The sequence below is a fragment of the Nanorana parkeri genome, unplaced genomic scaffold (genome assembly GCF_000935625.1).
Source record: "Nanorana parkeri isolate BGI_ZX_2015 unplaced genomic scaffold, ASM93562v1 scaffold1895, whole genome shotgun sequence".
In the NCBI taxonomy this organism is placed as follows: Eukaryota; Metazoa; Chordata; class Amphibia; order Anura; family Dicroglossidae; genus Nanorana; species Nanorana parkeri.
This window is the reverse complement of record NW_017308163.1, coordinates 208,177-230,469: the sequence shown is the minus strand read 5'-3', so window position 1 is coordinate 230,469 and position 22,293 is coordinate 208,177. Positions and strand designations below refer to the sequence as shown.

General features: G+C 38.6%; 1 protein-coding gene across 1 annotated transcript in view; it reads right to left on the bottom strand.

The window, feature by feature from the left end:
- The window catches only part of LOC108800060 (CD109 antigen-like), a gene marked incomplete at its 3' end in the record, with an annotated part of 36,172 nt that extends 22,485 nt beyond the window's left edge, over positions 1-13,687 (bottom strand). The window contains exons 1-12 of the mRNA XM_018572002.1: positions 13,614-13,687; positions 13,087-13,247; positions 12,723-12,751; positions 9,746-9,871; positions 7,743-7,782; positions 7,192-7,279; positions 5,090-5,160; positions 3,625-3,734; positions 2,818-2,994; positions 2,545-2,640; positions 2,270-2,332; positions 1,985-2,082 (exon numbers count right to left, since the gene is read on the bottom strand). Of these exons, the coding sequence (XP_018427504.1) occupies positions 1,985-2,082; positions 2,270-2,332; positions 2,545-2,640; positions 2,818-2,994; positions 3,625-3,734; positions 5,090-5,160; positions 7,192-7,279; positions 7,743-7,782; positions 9,746-9,871; positions 12,723-12,751; positions 13,087-13,247; positions 13,614-13,687 (1,133 nt within the window). The remainder of the gene's footprint in view (positions 1-1,984; positions 2,083-2,269; positions 2,333-2,544; positions 2,641-2,817; positions 2,995-3,624; positions 3,735-5,089; positions 5,161-7,191; positions 7,280-7,742; positions 7,783-9,745; positions 9,872-12,722; positions 12,752-13,086; positions 13,248-13,613) is intronic.
- Positions 13,688-22,293: the final 8,606 nt, after the last annotated feature.

Sequence of the window (22,293 nt, the reverse complement as noted above, 5' to 3'; positions counted from 1 at the left end):
CGGAGCGGGGAGAGGGGAATCCAGCCCCTCCCCCTGTCACGACAGAGAGCCGTGACAGGATCGAGAGGTGAGGGAACCAGGTATGTGTTTTCTCACCTCCCGATCTACTGAGCCAACCTGTGACAGTCTCATTGTCCCAGGTCGGCTTAGAACTATGAGGTGAGTAGTTCTCCTTTAATGCTCGAGGTACTGTGTGCAGATATTATTCTCTTATGCTGTACTGTTTTTTAAATCTGACTTGAGCTCTACTGACGGTCAATTCAATTAACTTTTTCCCTATATCACTCTCTTTTGGCAGTAGCTGAACATAAAACTCCCTCTATAACTTACGGGTCTATTCACTAAGTGAACAACCGACCCCAAGTGAAGTGAGCCGAACACTGTTCGGCTATTCACTTCATGCTTGCACGGCTGATTTCAGCCGTATATTGGCTGAAATCAGCCGTACATCAACTTGTTTTGCATGGCTTCGGGTCGGCCGAACATGCTCAGCATGTTCGGCTGACCCGAAGTGCAGGAGGAGTTCGACTCAGCCCATTCCAACATCTGGATCGGCTAAGCCGAACCTCCAGCAGGCTACTCGCTGCTGTTCAGTCTATTCTCATAGATGCCAAACAGCAGGGAGTGAATAGCCGAATGCCGCTGAGTGGCATTCGGCTCGGCTGTTCTGCTTGGTCCCTCAGAGGGACCGAGCAGAACAGAAAAATAGTTTAAAAAGTAAAAAAAAGTAAATAGAAAACGATTGTGCGGAGCTAGCAATAACAGCTAGCTCCGCCCAACAGTTTTCTATTGGCCGGCGGTTCTGCTGCCGTCAAAAAGAAAAAAAAACCTCTCCCGGGCGTAAACCGAAGGGGTCCTGAGGCCGAAGCAAGCCAAAGGATTGGCCGAAGCTACAGCCAGATCCTTCGGCTGCTTCGTGCATAGACCCCTTAGAGCAGCGGTTCTCAACCTTTCTAGTGCCGCGACCCCTTGATAATATTGCCCAAGTTGTGGCGACCCCCTAACAGTAAAATTATTTTCGTTGCTCCTTCATCGCTGTATATTGCTACCATTAGATAGCGGATCCCTGCCAAGAAACACTCCCGGAGCGTCCGGGAGAGTTGGGATGTCTTTAGAGACAGAGCAGGGAAAGTTTCACTCTGCTCGATCGAGCAGAGTAAACCTTTCCGGGAGAAAGTGTTTCTCTCCCGGGTGGCCAGGAGCCGCTATCTAATAGCGGGAGACTCCTGGAGAGTTGGGATGTCGTTAGGCGACCCCTAGCAAATTGTCATTCAACCCCCGACGGGATTGCGACCCACAGGTTGAGAACCGCTGCCTTAGAGTTATATATCTCTTAAAGCATTGCAATGTCCTAAGAAAAAAACTATTGACCTTTACAAAAATTATACATAAAACCACATACTTGCACTGTTGCATTAATGCTCAAAATACCAGCCTAATTTTAAAATTGGACTATGTTTTACTTGTGTTGAAAGCACCAAATTCCAGTTACTTCAAGCAAGCAAAATCCGAGAAAAAAAATCCTTTTTAGAATATCAGCCCTGTTATGTTATGTCCATTCAAACTCACTCTGTTTGTTGTTAAGTCATTTTGTCTTTCGATAGGTATGGAATTTTTTTCAGCAATGAGCAGTCCCACCAAAGAGCGAGATTCTTTCACATTGGCAGTCAAGGACACCGTTTCCAATGGATTAGCTGTGTTTTTACTCCAAGATAAACCAATCTTAGAAATTGGAAGAAGAAGAAACAAGCATGTTACAGCTAAGTGTCAAACACAAAGTGGATTCAAATATTATAACCCCATGTAAATAAATAATATTTCAAGGTTTTCAAATAGTATTTAAGATTCAAATAATATTTTAAGATATTTAAGATTTTAGAAAAAAAAATGTGTTCTTGTTACCTTGTTGTTCAATGCCCCCTTGATATTAAGTGTTTTAGAAATCTGCATGATATTATCATTGCCCTTTCCACTAATTAAATACACTAACAGTTCAGCCGTGGGAGCCCAGGCGTTTTCTGGTGTGAGGCTAAATGTTGTCCCATTTTTCCCAGCCGCCACTACCATTCCTTTGGATACAACCTACAAATGAAGAAAGAGTATGGTTAATTTACATAATAAGCAGTAGTGGAATAGTTCTATTTTATTTGATATATGATCTTATCATGAATGTTTGAGGCTTTGTTATATAAAGTATTAATATTGGGTAGCAGCAGATGGAATGTTGCCCTTCTAAGCACAATTTAAATATGATTTGATCAAAACTTACTGTGTAATATATCTGCTGGACTTCCACCAGGACATCAACGTGCACTTCAAATGGTATTCCAGCCTATATTAAAAATATACATGTATTTATATAGTGCTGTATTGTGTTGGTATCACTTTCTGTTACATGCTATACATACTATTACAATTGTAGTTTTCATTTCAGAGAGCAGATATCTATGATGATTTAGAAGCTACAGCAAAACATCCACTGTGAAGTCATTGGTTCAAAGGTAGAGAAAAAGTTTTAAATGCGAAAAACAAATAAACTATTACCTTTAAAGTGGAATCTGGTGTTTTTAGTTGAACAAGAGGATTGTATGTAAAAACCTCATCAGTGCTGTAATATGAATTCATATTCTTGTACTGAGCCTGAACAATAATAAAAGAACGATTAGAAATGTAAAATTGATATAATTCTGCTGCTATTTTATGAATTTAGTTTACTATTTTAGTTTAGTTTATTATAGCTTATATTTTTAAATATTATTTGGTAAACCAAGAAATATTAATATTTAAAAGAATATTTTTAATTAGTTCTGTACTCACCATAATGTATATTACAGATGATGATAAGTTAACTAGAAACTGCACAGTGATAATTCCAGTTTCTGGGATTGCATATAGCTGCTGAAATGTCATTGCATTATAGGTTATGTTAACTATCACCTTCTCCTTCCTCTCTTGTTCAGTTAAGGATTGTTTATCAGTCCGTTGTATTTGAATCTGTAAGAAAAAGCATACATATTTATTTGCCTATACAAAACAGGGGGCATTTATCAAAAGTGGAGCAGACAAAATCTGGAGCAGTTGCCCATAATAATCAATCAGCTTTTCTCTTCAGTCTATTCAGTTAAGATTTGAAAATGAAAGATAGAAGCTGATTGGTTTACATGCACATCTGATCCAGATTTTGTCTACTCCACTTTTGATAAATTCCCCTCAACTTGTTTACAAATGTGTTACTAAATATGTCTTTGAAATACTTTGCTTTTCCTAAAATTCTTACAGACCCTGCACTGAGAGTTGGACAATTCTTAAATAATACATAGCACTTATCCAGTCTACCTAAGTATCTGTATCAAAGTGCTCCAGATGAAACAAACTGTAAACTAAGCTTTATGCAATGATGACTTTTATTGTGTGATAGTCATCAAAATTGTTAAGCTTCACCAATTTTCACGGCCCCTTTAACCATAATAAAAATTAGGATATTGCCATGGGCAATATAGTGGTTAAAAAGAAAGTCAGTTGTTGTACTTTCAGGGGTGCTAATACATTTTTTTCAAGACATTTCTGATAGCCAATGTATTAATTGTTAATAGCGGTGCAAACATGAATTTTGTTTTAACTTACCATAGATGTAAAATTTCCACCAGTCATGAATGCTTGATGTTGTTCAATGAAGTTAATTTTATACTCTGAGTTTGTTACCATTATATAGGTTGATGTTTCTACTACAATACCTATATAAAAAAGGAAGTAATATTATACTTTCTGTAAGCCTAATCATACATTCAAGCCATTATATTAAAAGAAAAACATCTATATAGTTTACCTGTGACTTGATCTGTTACGAAAGCTGTTATACGCATTATTTCCGGATTTATAAATTTTTGTATGTTTGTGTAAGGAAAACTGAAGTTTACAGATCCTGAGATCTATATACAATAAGAAAACAGAAATAGTTATATCTCAAACTGTAGGTCCTATTGAATTTCTAAACACTATGCAATTTTTTGCCTCTGTGTATAAAACAATTTTGCTGGTTATAGCATAGGGGTGATCAAAAGGCAACAGGTATAAACAGAATAATGATGGATACTTTTCATAAGGTCCACTATCAGCAGTAAATCGATTATAGGTAATGGAGACATATTGGTGCTCGAGCATTTTAATTATCTCTAAACCCAATAAATAATGTTAAGCAGTGGCAAAAAAAAAAAAAAAAACAGAACAAATGTAAAAGTTTCTTCCATTGTTATCATAAACTGTGTCTGGTCATTGAGGCTTCACTTTATTCTTGATTTCAATATATAGTACTTTCTCTTGACCTTTCTTATTAACAACCCCTGATTATCAGCTTGAAGCGATCTCAACACTCACAATACTGTTCTGTTACAGTGGTTTATCTCCAGTAAGGGTTTTTGATTGGCATAGACAGTATGCTTTGATCAGATGATCACCAGTTTGTGGTTTGCAGCTTCCTCGAAGGCATTCAGTCTGCTAGGAGGAAACTGTTAGCTTAAAGCAGGTGTTTTCATTTACTTTCTGATTTTAGGACTACAGTACAGAAACTTTAATTGATCTCCAGCAGGTCCACTCTGAATAGGGAAACCCAGAGGTTCAGCTAGGTATTCAGCTTTGTGTTCTCCTGCAATTTCTGCAACACTTCCAGGGCAGAAACACCAACTACCAGTCTGTAACATTATTAGCATGGAAGGGGTCCATCGTTGACTGATTCTCTGCCCAGTATGCCTGTTGTGTCAGGCTGGTATTATTTGGGGGTGTTAGAGACTATCTTTTTAAATTGTATTTAGTGATAAAAAAATCACCTAGCAGTCCAGGGCTGCAAAATTATTTGTGGATAGGCTACTATTCCTGGATATCTACAATATGGAAAATTTCCAGCAAATATCAAACAGGCATATTTGCCAAAATGGTGGTACTGTAGTTTGCATGATACCTTTTGGCTTGTGGTGGGGGTGTTATGTACTGCAAATCCCTCTTTATTATATACTTAAGAAAAATGCAGAAATACTGAAAATAAGTTGACAAATGGAAAATCATATACATACCATATATGTTTCTTTAACCTTACTTGCATTTTGAACATAATTAGGCGTCACTGTTACTGTTACATTCCCTTCTACTGGTTTATTAGAGTAATACCTAAATGCAAAATACAAATGTGAATATATGAGATGAACTGCTTTTAAAAATAGGATACATATTCAGTTTTTTTTAGATTGCTTTAGATTCTTTTTTTCCTCCAACATTGAATACATAAATCCATTTAACACAATATTCTTCTACAGCACTTAGAACAAGACAAATAAAAAGCCAATTCAAAAAGTTTAAAAAATTCCACAGCAAACATATAATCCAATTGCCAAGAATCTGGAGAAATGTATGCTTACTCGGCTGACCAGTGTGTGGCCCTGTCTGGATCCCACATTTGACAAAATTAATTTTTAAATCAACTTTTGTTAAAGAACATGGTCTGACAATTTTCTTAAAAATCAGCTGCAGTCACTGCTGTGGTTTTTTTTTTTACTCTTTTGAGGGACTTCAATACAATTCTGTCATCGGATGACTGTTTGTGGTTAAATCATGCAATTAGATTATTCAGTTTAAGAATTCCTTTTTGTATTGCACGTGTTTTACTTATATTTCTACAGACCGAGCAGTGAGCAGTGACTAGGGTTAAGAAACACTATAACACTGTCAGGGGTTTTTCAGTTCTATATTACCTTGCTCATTCTGGCTGCTAGTTTGGACCTAAAACTATGGGGTCTATTCACAAAGCTGCCTTAGGCAGCCGAGTGAACAACCGAACCGAAGTGAAGTGAGCCGAACACTGTTCGGCTATTCACTTCAGGCTTGTACGGGTGATTTCAGCCGTATATCAGCTGAAATCAGCCGTGCATCGGGTGGCTTCGTGTCGGCCGAACATGCCCAGCATGTTCGGCCGACCCGAAGTGCAGAAGGAGTTCGACTCAGCCGATCGGCATTCGGCTCGGCTATTCTGCTCAGTACCTCTGTGGTATCGAGCAGAATAGAAAAATAGTTTAAAAAAGTAGAAAAAAACAAAATTAGAAAACGATTGGGCGGAGCTAGCAGTGACAGCTAACTCTGCTAAACTGTTTTCTATTGGCCGGGACCAGCTGTCATTAGAATTAGAGCTTGTCAGAGTCGGCGGGATATGAAAGCCGACTCTGCTAAGCTCTCATCTTAATGCAACCAGGAGCGCCTTCTGTCATTACACACAGAACCCGTCGAAGAGGCTGTTATTTTACAGCAGCTCCGACGTGTTCTCAGTGTAATCATAGATCAGCATCTCTAGTTACCTGGTAACTAGGGTTGCTGATGAAACCAGCCGTGCATCGGGTGGCTTCGTGTCGGCCGAACATGCCCAGCATGTTCGGCCGACCCGAAGTGCAGAAGGAGTTCGACTCAGCCGATCGGCATTCGGCTCGGCTATTCTGCTCAGTACCTCTGTGGTATCGAGCAGAATAGAAAAATAGTTTAAAAAAGTAGAAAAAAACAAAATTAGAAAACGATTGGGCGGAGCTAGCAGTGACAGCTAACTCTGCTAAACTGTTTTCTATTGGCCGGGACCAGCTGTCATTAGAATTAGAGCTTGTCAGAGTCGGCGGGATATGAAAGCCGACTCTGCTAAGCTCTCATCTTAATGCAACCAGGAGCGCCTTCTGTCATTACACACAGAACCCGTCGAAGAGGCTGTTATTTTACAGCAGCTCCGACGTGTTCTCAGTGTAATCATAGATCAGCATCTCTAGTTACCTGGTAACTAGGGTTGCTGATCTCTCTGCAAGTGGCTGGAGCCAGCCGTGAGATGACGCCTTGCTCCGCCTAGCTGTCAGAAGCAGGCTGTCAACCGGCCAATGGCCGGCTGTTCGGCCAGCTTCGAATTACCCATTGGCTCAATCCAGCCAAAGCATATGCCTTCGGCTCAACTGAGCCCCTCGGCCAACTTCGGGGGCTGTACGGGCTATAGTAAATAGCCCATACAGCAGCCCTGAACCGAAGGGGTTCCTGGGGCCGAAGTTACCGGAAGGATCAGCCAAAGCTACGGCTAGATCCTTCAGTAGCTTTGTGAATAGACCCCTATGAGTGTTCCTTGTATAACAACACATCTAGCAATGTAAATTAAAGCAACAGAGAGAAAGATTGGCTTACCTTGCTGTAACAGTGCCAGTTAGGTTGAGCATCTTTGGAGAAACATAGACTTGTGGAGCATCCAGTGTTACAATAAATTTTGGTAAAACTGGGAAAACATAAAGTATCAGATGTTGGGTATTTATGATCTATCTAGTTAGTATTGTACAACAATTTGACTATAAATACAAATTTTAACATTTTCTAAGTTTGTCAGCGTGCATTCCATTGCCTAATAATATTTTCGGTTTCCCATGTGAACAGTGTTAATGCAAATATTTTTGTCTCTCATATATAAGTGATGATGAAAAAACTAATTATTAAGTTCTCAATACTAATATGATCATATTTGTGTATAAAATAAAAGGAGCACACCTCCTACAGTTACCAATCTAACATGGTTTAATATGTAATGGTTCTTTAAATTAGTCCCAGGTTGTTATGAGTGCACAAAATAACATCATTTCAGCACAATTTATATTTTACAATAAAATTACAAAAATGCACGTGTACAGAATTAACAGAAATCAGAAAATGATACATAAAGAAAGTTAAAAGAAATTGATACGTACTGTAATCTGTGACAGAGAAGTAACTAGAGAACACATTTCTCTGAAAATGGGAAAGAATAGAATTATTAAGCCATCAAATGTAACCGCTTCACCCAAACACCAAACTTTGAGATGTATTGCTATTTGTATTAACAGTACCACTACAGGTGTATTCTATAAATTGCCAAGTAGCTATGAGACACATTTCCCTTTACCGCTTTTACGCAGAAAAAAACAACTGTACATTTTCCATTAAAACATTACCTTTTTATAATAAAGGCTTGTGTAGACCTCCATTTTTTTGCATCAGAACTGCTTTTCACCCCATACAAATGAATAGGTATGCAAAAGCAGCTGTAAATCGCTTAGCAAGATGGCCAGTCACCAGTTTCTCAGAAGGACCTTAGAAGTATCTTAGAAGTATCTAAAATGCATCTCCAATGCATATAAGTGCACCTGAAAACATGCTGCTTTTCTTCACCTACCTTAGCCCTAAATGGGACTTCTTTAATTATGTGATTGTTGGTATCCTGAATTTAGCAACTCCATGACCATACATATGTAAAAAATATTTTAACTCCTTACTACATGGAAACACATAAAAACCTGTATGTGTTTTCAAAATAAGCTTTCAAAAGTGACCTCTAGTGAGGATAGTAGGTGGTATGATTCTGACATATTGATATCATCTGATTTTATCTTTTAAAAAATAAATAAATGCAACCTTAAAATTTAGTTTGCATAGCGGAGCAATCTCAGAAGATGCCGATGACACTCAAATCTATCTTTCTACTCCACAACTCACCCCCTCTGTGTCCTCTTGTGTCACTAATCTACTATCCGACATATCCGTCTGGATGTCGCAACACTTCTTAAAACTCAATCTTTCAAAAACTGAGCTCTTGATATTTCCTCCTGCCCGTGCACCTTCCCCCAAATTTTCCCTTGAGATTGTTAACACAACTATCCAGCCCTCCCCCCATGACAAGGTCCTAGGTGTCATCCTTGACTCGGACCTCACCTTTCTTCCCCCCCCCAACCGCGATCCAAATCCTGCCGCCTTCACCTTCGTAACATCTCCAAAATACGCCCCTTCCTCACCAATAACACCGCAAAATTACTCATCCACTCCCTTGTTATCTCTCGTCTTAAATATTGCACCTCCCTCCTCATTGGCCTTCCACTACACAGGCTATCCCCCTTCAGTCCATCATGAATGCAGCTGCTAGACTCATCCACCTAACCAACCGCTCAGTGTCTGCAACCCCCCTCTGCCAATCCCTGCACTGGCTTCCAATAGCCCAAAGGATAAAATTCAAAATATTAACAATCAGTTACAAAGCCATCCTCAACTCTGCCCCCGGCTATATCTCAAACCTGGTCTCAAAGTATCACCCTAACCGTCGGCTCTGCTCATCCCAAGACCTCCTGCTTTCCAGCTCCCTTGTCAACTCCTCCCATGCTCGCCTCCAGGACTTCTCTAGAGTCTCTCCCATCCTCTGGAATTCTTTACCCCAACCTGTCCATCTGTCGCCCACCTTGACTGCCTTTAGGCGATCCCTAAGGACTCATCTCTTCAGGGAAGCCTATCCCACCTCAACCTAACCGCTCAACCATCACGTTCTCAAACAAGCTCCCGCCTCATGTATTACTTGCCCCTCCCTTTTAGATTGTAAGCCCTCAGGGGCAGGGCCCTCCTTACCATCTTGTCTTGAATTGTATTGTGATTGTAATGCCTGCCCTATATTGTAAAGCGCTGCGCAAACTGTTGGCGCTATATAAATCCTGTATAATAATAATACCAAGTAGCTAAATCACTGCAAATAATAAAGTAATCTATGAAGAGATGGCTATGAATGTACATCATAGCTGGTTGGGATTGTTAAAGAAAAAGAAAAGCCCATTACTATATGGGGACCTGTATGAATGATCTTCTTTCTAAACAGCAGAGTTGTTTCCTTTTTGTATTAACATTAACTTTTATTGAGAACCGTCATTTCAGCTGCAAAGTGATATCTACTTACATCTGATTTAGCTTCTATCATCCAATTACCCATAGTAGGGTTGCTAGTCAGAGAGAAATATGAAGATACAACTCCCAGGTCTGATTTCATCTGCAGCCATTGTTGCACAATGTTGGTGTTAGGATCCTATTATTCAATTAAAGAAGAGCAAAAATCAGTAAAACTAATACATATACAGTATTTCTGTAATGAAGTACTTATACATCAACTATACTTTAAAAAGTAAACAAGTAATAATGCCTACCTTTATCTGCAGGTCCACAAATCCAATGTATGGCTTCAAGGCATGACTTACAGAAATCACTCTAATATGGACAGTTTCTCCGGGTCTGTAAATATCTTTGTCAGTTTGTATAAACATAGACATATTCTTTGTTTGAAATTCTATTTGCCTTTGTTCATTGAATACTAAAGTACCATTGGCACATCCATTCACGAGCAGCAGATAGCTATCTGAAGAAGAATTTGCTGAGATCTGTAATACACAAAAAAGAAAAATGCAAAATGTAAAAATTTCTAGTTGGTCAAATATGGCTCTTCTATCATTGTCTCTTCCTTCCTTACCCACTGGCACCTGTGATGTAAGGAATGAGGAGGGCAGAGCACTCACAAAGGGAACAAAAATGATAGAGGGAGTTTTTTACCCTACTTAAATAATTGTTCCCCCGAGAGCAGTTGTCCAGGGGTTATGAGCAGAGCATTACTTATAAATATGAGATATCTACCTGATCCAGCCAACAATGGCCAGATCAATTAAGTGTCATTTCATGTCTATGGGTATCTTAATACTTGGGATCATTCTGTATCACAATTCAGCAGACAAATGCATCTAGATACCAGCTCGCACAGTCTTTTATTTATGCAACTAATGATTTTGTGAATGCACACCATTATGCATTATTTATTTATATATACATATTGAGGGGAATTTATCAAAAAGTGGAGCAGACAAAATCTGGAGCAGCTGTGCATGGCAACCAATCAGCTTCTCTCTTTCATTTTAAAATCTTAACTGAACAAACTAAACAGAGAAGCTGATTGGTTGCCATGCACAACTGCTCCAGAATTTGTCTGCTCCAGTTTTGATACATTTCCCTCATTGCATATCCATAAGTTAATCCACTTCTGTTCTGAAGTATAATGCTTGCAGTACCACTTTGTACAAACTAGATCATTGTAGATATGCTTTATCTATCTAGCCTGATTGGCATGTAGTTCATTAGTAGTTGTAGAAACACAAACTAGCCACAGTTGCCTAAATAAGTAAATAGGTGTTAAGTATTTAACCATATCAAAAATCAATACTTATTTGAACTAAAATAATACTAAAAGCATAATGTGTTTGATGGGAGAGACATAATAGTCTATGTCTGATTTGCTAATAAAAATTGAATCTTTACTGACAAAATTGGGATAATTCACTTTTATTATCCATTAATGTGAAAAGCATCAGCACATGATTTGATATCCTAAGTAAACAGGAATTTGCTTTTCACGTGCTTGGATAATTGAAATGAATAGTCACACCGCCGGGAGTGTAAACAGCCAGTACCGGCATTTGGCCGGCTCTACAGCAGGCAGATCGCTTGTAATGCCATGTAATACACCCCCTTCTGCCACGCTCCCTCCCTCCCCCACCGCTGCTGGTTATCCCAGGCTCCGCTATCCCCGCTGTGAGCCCGGGAGCGGCACAGCAGCTGCCCATACGGAGGAGAGATCAGCATTTCCCATCCCTGATCTCTCCTGCGTTCTCTCTAAGGCAGAAGCAATGTGTATTACATCACTTCCACCTGTAGCTGTCATTTCTCTGGCTGGTATAGCCAGAGAGAAGCAAGTGAAGCAGATCTCTGCTTCATCAGCTTCTTTTGGGGTCCCTAGGTGACATCTTAAAGACCCCTGATGTCTCCATAAAGAGGACCTGTCATTGTTTTCTGGCTATCACATTGGGGGAGTTTTAGCCCCCAATGCGATGGCAATCAAGTTAAGTGTAAAAAATTAAAAAGGTAAAAAAAATAATGAAAGTCTCAAAATAATGAAAGTTTATAAGTGCGTACACGCACTTATAAACGTAAATACGCGTCTTGTGCGCCTATGTGCGAAAACAACTATTGCGCCACACATGTTACATATCGCCGCGTATGTCGCAGTGAGAGCAATAATTATAGGCCCATCAATCACTGATAACAGTAAACTGATGAGCGGTAAAAGCTTTTAAAGTGTCGCCTATGGCCAATTTTAGGCATGGTCGTTTTTTGCAATTTTGAGGGCGCACACAATTTTAAAGCTTGACATGTTTGGTGTCTATTTACCCGATGTAAACCCATCTTTAATATTTTACCAAACAATTGGGTAATAATAAATGTTTTATAACATAATCTAGTGAAAACTTTTTTTTTTCAAAATTTTAGGTACTATTTTTATTATATAGTAAAAACTAAAAACCCCAGTGGTGATTAAATACCACCAAAAGAAGGCTCTATCTGTCCCTAAACAATTGTATAAAATTCATTTCAGTACACCATTGAATGACGGAATAAATGTCAGCCAATGTACTGCAGCGCTGAATACTGAAAAATGGCCTGGAGACTAAGGGGGTTTAACAACCTGGTCAGCAAGTGGTTAAGGTACTTGAATGCATTTTTAAGATTTAACTCCTGAGTTTAGTGTCACTTTATGTATACACCTGCAAGTTTAATCTCATCAGAGCAATCATCCAAAAATCTCCTTCCATTGCAATAAATAGAGATAATGAGACTGACTGAGAATTTTCATACAAAAAACAGTGAAGATGTTCTTCAATTATTCAATCAGGTCTTGTTTATGTATATCTATTGCTCATGATTGGATAATTGCAGTGAACCTTCACTCTTTTTTGGGGTGAATATTCTCAATTCTTTTAGTAAATCAGTCACTTTATCTGTATCAAACATTTTCAGCCTATATTGCCAATGTAACTACTACTGAACTATGTACTTACTGCTGGAATAGTGAGTAATCCAATAGAGTCTGAAAATGAAAAAAGAGAAAACTGGCATCAGTGACTTTCATTAGAATTTATGTTTTGGCTTTATACAGACTTAATCAATAAGTACGTTTAAATGCAATGGCTATTTCCAAAATGTAGCAACCTGTACCTTCCAATCACATTTCTGATTACTGTAGTCATATGAACAAAAGAGGTCAACTCCCATTATTTGCAATGGCTTACTGAACTTTGCACCTTCTAAGTGATTAGCCTGATAATGAATGTATGTTGATTCTGGATTCAGAGTTAAATGTGTCTATCTGCTACAATTACATATATTAAGGGAAAATATTTTCTATGAAAGATATCTACTCACCATTACGGAACACCTTGTATGCTTGAACTAGGACATTGAAACCAATTGCAATTCCTGCAGTCACATTGATTTCAGAGTGTTGCACTCCAAACCAGTGAACAGCAAGGGTTGTATTCTCTCCAGGAATAATATACTGAGGTGCAGTTATATAATATGATGACCTGCAAAACAAAATGGGTTCCAATTCATGCATTACTAACAAATCCATTACAAGCATGTTAAATTTTACATTTTAACTTTACAATTAGCGTTTAAAACTACCTACTGCCGTATTTCATTATTATTAAAATATTAATATAAAATAAAAAGTTATTATTAGGACACTACAATGCTGGTACTTGCTAGTTGCTTTAGTTCTGGTTGTTATTTTTAGTTCAATGAATTAAATTTTTTAATTAGCTCAATAAAGGTTATTCATTTCAATCATTTCAATCATTCATATACAGACCATATTCCTTTTTTTAATATTTTTTCTGCACAATAAAATTTATATATACAGATAAATAGCAAAAAAAAGTGTTACTTACCCTGCATTGCAAGTGAGTAGACACAGTGACAGAAGGACAGTGTGCACCAGTATCTGAGGCTCTGGATTTAACATCCTGCTCTTTCCTCTGAAATTACCAAATGTGACAATAAACAAGCACAATGATGTGCTCCTCAGTCTTAAAACCTTTTATACCAAATTCCTTGGTGGGAAGCTGAGCCTGAGGTCAGTACAGTACCACACTTCTTGTAAACAATTAGCATAGAGGCAGAGCCCCCAGCTCTTTTTGTCTAGATTTCCTGGCAGCTCTTTCAATTATGTCTGTAGTGAAACTGCTTTTGTATTAAGTTTTTCCAAATCAAAGACAATGTTAGTTAGTGCCCAAAATAATTTCAAAATGTAAAGCTTTTTATGGAATCTAGAAGGTCAGGATTGTCCAGACATAATTTGACCCCTTCAGAATCGTCTCTTGGCAACAACCAACTTAGCCAGACTTCCAGGAGCTGTCAATGGAATCCTGGTGCCGGTTTATCAGTTGGATGGAGCAGAGTGATTTTATCCAAATAGAGGTGGCCAAAAAAAATGCCAGTTTTGCCTTTGCAATATTTTTTTTGTCGAAATGAGCCTCAATTTTAGGAATTTAGACTTAAGCAAAATCTGCTTTAAAAAATACACTTATGAGAAAACCTCCCCCATGTTGCTTTGCAAAACGTTCTTTATATCTGTGGGTTTTTTTCTCATATTTTTTTTTACATTTATTGTTACCTGTCATTTTTCATAAAAAAGAAGGGAGAATGGTAAAAAAGTAAAGACATAGTACACAAATACTCAGATGTATAAGTCATTGATGCTTTGAATGATTGACAACATTATCTTTTCAAGTACTGAAGACCATCCTTGTAATACAAGGTCACTTTTTTGTCCACAGCAATGACAATTGACATAAGTCATGGGAAGTACAAATGAGAATGCCATAAAAAGAACATAATCCTCCTAAAGCAGTAGTAGGATCTTTGTGGTTTATAATCTAATATAATGTTCTAGCATTACAAAAAGTTAATTAGTGTTGCTCCAAATGTAGGATTATAAGGCATACAATATATGGCATTTAAAAGTGTTGTTTATGAGTAATGTGTATGAGTAATGCTATAGCACAGTTTACATTCTGCAGAATAGGGATTGTGGGGGGAAAAAATCAACGTGATTTTATCATATAAAGAAAAAAGAATTGTGATTTTATCTAATTGGCAGGTCATGGTTCCTTATCAGGCTACTTCAATTTTGACTTGTAGTCGCAAACATAATTTTGACTTGTAGTCACTAACACTGAGCTTGTTTATGTATTTGTTTGTGTTGCTGAAACCGGTCAATTCCAGGTTTATGGTTTATTTTAGTAGCTTTCTTGTTCATTTCCTTTGTTTTTATCCCATCTTCCATTCTTATCGGGAGGGGAACAGTTGCAAGCAGGAAAATTTTCCAACCAATCCCTGAGACAGAGAGCAATCAGCAGACTCATGAGTTCCCCACAGACATGAGATCAAGACCAACCTATTGCAAGATCCAAATGATTTTGCTGCACTACATATATATTTTAAGATTTGATTTCATGAGTGTGACAATGTAAAAGTGTATGCAAACAAACCAATAGCAGAAAATAAACCCCAACAGCTGGATGTGTTATACACTCTCAGGAGATTGTCAATTTTTATCTACTGATTAGGCATAATGCTACATAAAGGGCTTTTTCATCAAGTACTATCCAGTGGGTGCACATATTGAATAGAAACATCATCAAGGGTCTGTCATTAGTTTTGGAGAAGTCAAAAACAAATGTACGTTCTTTAAATACGCATGGAAATAACTGTTTAAAATATGTGCAAAAATACTTTAGATTCACCCTCTTTATCTAAATAACCATCCATATGCCATATGAGGCACAACATTACTTTATTAAATACCTTGGGAGTACCTCAGATGCCCTGGTCTTGCTGTCAAACTAAAGTAGGATATACACGGGTAGATTTTCGTACGATCCCATCGGAACATCCCATCGGAACATCCCATCGGAACATTTGATAATGAGAGACTTAGCAATATTCGTTCAAAATTTTGTTTGATTTTCATGTAACATTCTATTTTGGAATGAATGAAGTTTCTGGAATGAAAACCACATTCACTGTGTTTCACTTTCAAATTTTTCAACATGCTTCTTCATATTTTTTTGTCACTGCAGTCAAAATTGATCATCGATTTGACCCCATCAACAATTAGAAAGTCGAACGAATGTTCTGAAATTAATTTCATTCATTCAAAATTTATTCTTATCGGGAGGGGAACAGTTGCAAGCAGGAAAATTTTCCAACCAATCCCTGAGACAGGATTTTTTAGGGTCCCCTCTGGAAAAGCACCTTGTCCCCATGCCGATGTGGACAAGGGCCTCTTCCCCACAAGCCCTGGGGCGTTGGTTGTGGAAGTGCGGGCAGGGGAGCTTATTCACATCAAAGTACCCCTTTAATAAAGGGGCACCCAGATGCAGCCCCCCTTGTGAATAAATAAGGGGTACTACTTATTCACTAATGGGTTGAATAACATTTTTAAAAGAGGCCAGACTTTTGAAACATCCTTTAATTGAAAAAAAAAAACCAAAGCATTTTGACAAGTCCTTTATTGTAAAAAAAATTCAAAAAAATGGATCCACCGACGTAATCCAGGGTCAATCACGACGTCCACCATTGTCCATGACGGCGACAACTCGACAAAATTAAATAAATTAAAAACACACATCTCCATAACGACGTTTCGAGACCATGCGGCCCCGTCCTCAGGCAAACAGAGAGTGTTTCTCTGTTTGCCTGAGGACGGGGCCGCATGATCTCGAAACGTCGCTAAGGAGATGTGTGTTATCTCAGTAAATAAACAGCATTGACTTTAATATCATGGAGTGCGAGTGACTACTTTCATCTATCTACATTTCACGTAGGCATCCGTTGTCACCACTGCACCCACCCAGTTGGATTTGGGTTTTTGTCCGGTCAGGAGTGCGATGGGACAGGAGGATTAAGCTTGGAGTGAATAAGTGGTGAATAATAGTGAATAATACTCTGGTGCATACAGATGAACTAAGAAAGAATATTTCGCATATCTAACATTCATTAACAGAGAAAGCTGCTTACTGTGATGGCATGATAGATGTAGTGTGAACACACAAATCAGTAATACACAATGTCATGAAAATAGAATACATTCCAGGAGCCATATGTACCCAGGAGTATGTTAATACTCGACGTTTCGAGACCATGCGGCCCTGTCCTCCGGCAAACAGAGAGTGTTTCTCTGTTTGCCGGAGGACGGGGCCGCATGATCTTGAAACGTCGCTAAGGAGGTGTGTGTTATCTCAGTCAATAAACAGCATTGACTTTAATATCATAGAGTGCGAGTGACTACTTTCATCTATCTATTATTCACTCCAAGTTCTGCCCCTTATTCTCCCAGTCTGAGTGCTGCTGTGCAGGGGCTGACAAGAGACTGATATCAAGACAGATTCAACAACTTATGCTAGCTATATGCAAGAATGCACTTTAAGGGAGAAACTAGCTGCATCAAATTGTGTTTTTTTATATTCCTGAAGTTCAGCTTTAAGTCTGCAGTGGTTTCCCAAATCCTGTTTTTAGGGTTACTTTTCCACAAGAAAGCTGTTTTCTTGTCTATATAAATTACAATAACACTGGAAAAACGATAGTGTCAAGCCCAATTAGAATAACACATGCATAGTTGGACATGCATGATTCTTGTTGCTTGAGTTCAGCACAAAAGCAGCTCAGTAGTAGACAGGAAAGAGAAGACAGGTAATTGAAGTGGTGTAGTGGTGAAACTACAGTAGGTGTAACTCAGTATTGTATGATGAACATGGCTTCATTGACAAAGGGTATAAGAACGAGAAATACAACTTGTACCAGAGAGACCTGTTTATTAAGACTTGAAAGAGCTGTTTATGGGAAACACAGTATGTAGAATATACCCTCTACCACAGTAAATCCAGGTATAGGATATTGGAATTTTTAATAAATATTTTCTTATTTTATTGGTGTATTAAATGCATAAACAGAAGACAAAAAATCTGCAAAAATTACATATTTGTCATTCAACCCTGAGTTTTACTTTTACAATACGACTATAAAGAAAGTTTTCTTCAAGACTCTAATTTACATATAAACATAGTATTGTATTTTCCAAATAGAACTTCAAAAATGTTTGCATACCAGAAACAATGTTTCACTATGGTTTACATGGGTGATTTTAATCTCTTCTACTGATATACTGAAACTACTAAGAGATATTATCATTTGATGGCAAACATCTCAATAGGTTTAAGCTACACAGGAGAATGTAGTCACACAATCATGCTACTAAAAATCACTAGTGATCAACTGCTTGGAGTAGCAATTGATCGCTAAATAGATATAGAACAAATACCCTACTGAGTAAGCTATATATTTAGCATGCAGCAGAATCTTGTAGCGCTCATTCACACATTATTTGAGCATGTCGTAAACATGCAAGTTTGATCACTACTACATACCAGTACTTGCTACTTGTGTAGATTACTTACTTGTTCCATTGGTTTAAATATCAATTGATATTCATAACAATAAATTATTATCATTGTTAGTCGAATGACTACAGTGAGCTGCTAAAACTCTGTAGTTAAACCTCTTAGTAGCAAAAGATTTAAGATCTTCCATTTAAGATTGAAGGTCATCCTTGTAGCCTAGCGCTTAGAGTAAAGCTAAACTGGGTTTTATTAGCAGTAAAAAATTGCTAGACTTTGAAGTGTACACAGGTAATCATGGATCACTGTCTGCTATTCAATGTTTTGGCACCCATTTAGCATTTAATAACACTTCACCATGGTAAGTGCACATCTTTCACCATAACCTGGCTGTAACTCCCTGTGTAGCCTAGCCCTCTCAGTTGTCTTGACACCTTTTGTAAAGATAAAAGCGTCCATTTGTAATATGGCAAAATCATATTTTATTCATTTATTTTACATTATATTTCTATAGCAATATAGGACACATTCTTTCCCATAACATTGAACCATTTACATCAGTTCTTTCCCCACAAAGGAGCTCACAATTTAATGCCCCTAATGCTACTCACATAGACATGCATTCATACTGTAGATTAGGATTTTGGGTGGAAGCTGAACAATGTACTTAACATTTTATCTTTGAATTGCAGTAGGAAACCAGAGCACTAACAGAAAACCCACATATACAAACACCATGCACATAGTGTGCATGGTGGTATTTAAACCTAAATCCTAAAACCATAGGTGCTTATCATTTAGTCACAGAGCTAAGATTTCCCATGTTCTCATGTTGTCTAAAAAAGATAAGTCAGGAGAACCATGGAAATACAGAGCACAAAGAATGTAGGTGTGTAAGTGTAGGCACTGTTGGTCTGAGATTTGACTTCTACATTTGATTTACACTGGGTGCAGTTAAATCCACAGTAATCACAAACTGATATCTTTTTCATTGTTGCAGAGTTATATGTTCGGGTTACAGTGTTTCCTGAAAATAAAAGGAAAATTATATTATAAAGAAGAACTCATTAGTCCCAGCTTAGCCTTTATTATGAAACCATCATAAACATTTGTGCATTAAAGTTCTTGGTGTTGCAATCCAAGCTTTTAAAGTAGAGAGTGTTGTAAACGCACTGAGATGAAAAGTCACATTTGGCTTTGATAGTGGAGCATAACTATGAATTCCCATAATGTCTAGGCCAGTGGTGGCGAACCTTGGCACTCCAGCTGTGCCAAAACTACAAATCCCAACATGCATCTGCCTCTGGGAGTTATGTCTGTGGCTGTTAGAGCCTTGCAATGCCCCATGGGACTTGTAGTTCCAAAACAGCTGGAGTGCCAAGGTTCGCCACCACTGGTCTAGGCAATTGCAAAGTATTTCATAGCTAGTAGCATTTAATCACATTCATTGTTTGAATGGGACTGACTACTGATGACTATACCATGACCTGGATTTTTGCCAATCTTGTGGGCTGCCATAGATGTATTTTTAACTCACCTATAAGTCAAAGCCAAACATGGAGCTACTCCCAATTAGAGATGAGCCCAGGCTTGGTGCAAACTCTGGAGTGGTGGCCACAGTTTTGAGTGGGCTTGGTGTGAGTTCACCCAAGCCCACTCAAAGCTGTGGCTGCAACCCCCCTCCTGACCCAATTAGTGGTGGCAGTTGCAGTGGGGGCAATAACTGCCTCTTTGTGAGGCATAACACAGCTGAGTGGGCCAGGTGGGGGGGTGGCAATTGCAGTTTTGAGCAGGCATTGGTGAACTCAGGTGAACTGCGTTTGCACCAAGCCCAGGCTCACCACTACTCCCAATAAAAGCTATGAGATTCACTTCAAACTGAGCCCCATGGCCCAGAAAAAACAAACGTTAGATAGTTATGTTATGTAACATTTTTTCTCAGAAGACCACAATTTGATCACAGAAGAAATCCAATCTCCGGTTAATCAGGTATATATATTACATATATTACACGCAATATTTACACTGTCTTAGGGGGAATCTGCAGCAGGGTGTCAGCATGTCCTGTCTTCTGATCAGCAAATGGAGTACAGGACTCTACAGTGATGGATACTTTCTTCCAAGAAGGAAAGGAGGGACATGCTGAACTCTTACTCTTCAATACGAGAACCATCAGTTGAATGAAATAAGATTAAAAAGGCTAGCGAAAAATTGTTAGCCTTTTTTTTAGCAGTTCTGAGGAAAGGGCATCTGGACTCCTAGTACACTAGCAAAAAAAAAATTGAAAATGAACAATGCAAGGCAGGGGCTGGCTAAACTTTTTCTGTTTGCCAGTTTACTAGTGTAGGCAGCAGTAAAAGAATTTAAAGAATTCCTGAATTCCATTGTCCCTCAAAGGGTGATAACAAAATTACATTTATTTCTTGATGGTCCTCAGAACTTGTTTTTTGTAAAAACATATGATCCTGCATTTTAATTATTAGGCTGCATCTTAACATTGGCAAAATGGACCATTGGAACAGACATGGTAACAGTGTCTCTGGTTACACGAAGAGAAAGAATACACAAGGTTATGGTGTATTGTTATCATGTTTGATACAGCTGGTTTGGTCTTGTGGCTCCTGTGCTCCTAGTGATTTCATAATTATATTATATTTACTCATTCACTAAGAGGGTTATTCACAAAGCTGCCGAAGCTGAGCCAAAGTGCAGAAGGACTTCGATTCAGCCGATCCAACATCTGGATCGGGAGAGCCGAAGCTCCAGCAGCTCACTCGCCCCTATTCTCACAGGGGCCGAACAGCAGTGAGTGAGTAGCCGAATGCCGCCGAGCTGCATTCTGCTCGGCTATTCTGCTCGGTACCTCCGTGGTACGGAGCAGAATAGGAAATCAATGAAAAAATTTGAAAAAAAAAGTTGAAAAAAAGATTTTTAAAATGAAAATAAATATTAAATTTAAAAAATAAATAAAGATTTTAAAAAACCATTGGGCGAAGCTGGCAGTGACAGGTAGCTCCGCCTGTTTCCTATTGGCCGGCACCTGCTAGAGTCTTCTAGGTCCCGGCCAAAGAATAACAACTGGGCGGCTCCGCCCAGTTGTCATTGCTTAATGACAGTTCAGAGTCCCCAGGTCATTTGGGGATGCTGATCTGTCATTACAAAAGAGCGGAACCAGCTGTGAGATCAAGGCTGGCTCTGCCCAGCTTTCATTTGCAAGACGAAATGGCCAAATGTGACAATAAACGAGCACAATGATGTGCTCCTCAGTCTTGGAACCTTTTATACCAGATTCCTTGGTGGGAAGCTGAGCCTGAGGGCAGTACAGTACCACACTGTACCACACTCAGCCACAGGGCTGAGCCCTCAGCTCTTTGTCTAGATTTCCTGGCAGCTCTTTTAATTATGCCTGTAGTGTAACTGCTTTTGTATGAAGTTTTTCTGGTTTTTCCAAATCAAACACAATGTTAGTTAGTGCTCAAAATAATTTCAAAATGTAAAGCTTTTTATGGAATTTAGAAGGTGAGGATTGTCCAGACAGAATTTGACCCCTTCAGGATCGTCTCTTGGCAACAACCAACTCAGCCAGACTTCCAGGAGCTGTCAATGGGAAGGGGCGGGCAGCAGGTGGCTGATTTCTGGTACCAGTTTATCAGTAGGATGAAGTAAAGTGATTTTATCCAAATAGATGTGGCCAAAAAAATGCCAGTTTTGCCTTTGCAATATATTTTTTTTTGTCAAAATGAGCCTCAATTTTATCAATTTAGACTTTTTAAGCAAAATCTGCTTGAAAAAAATATACTTTGTAAAACATTCTTTATATTTGTGGGGTTTTTTCTCATATTTTTTTAAAAGGTTTTTTTTTTTCTGACATTTTTCATAAAAAAGAAGGCAGAATGGTAAAAAAGTAAAGACATAGTACACAAATACTCAGATGTATAACTTATTGATGCTTTGAATGATTAACAACAATGGGGTCTATTCACAAAGCTGCCGAAGGATCTGGCCGTAGCTTGCCAGGAGCTCACAATTTAATGCCCCGGCTTTCAGCCGTGCTGAAAGACGAAGCTGGCCGAGCGGCCGGCCATTGGCCGGCCGACAGCCTGTTTCTGACAGCTGGGCGGAGCCAGCCGTGATCTTACGGCTGGCTCCGGCCACTTTCAGAGAGATCAGC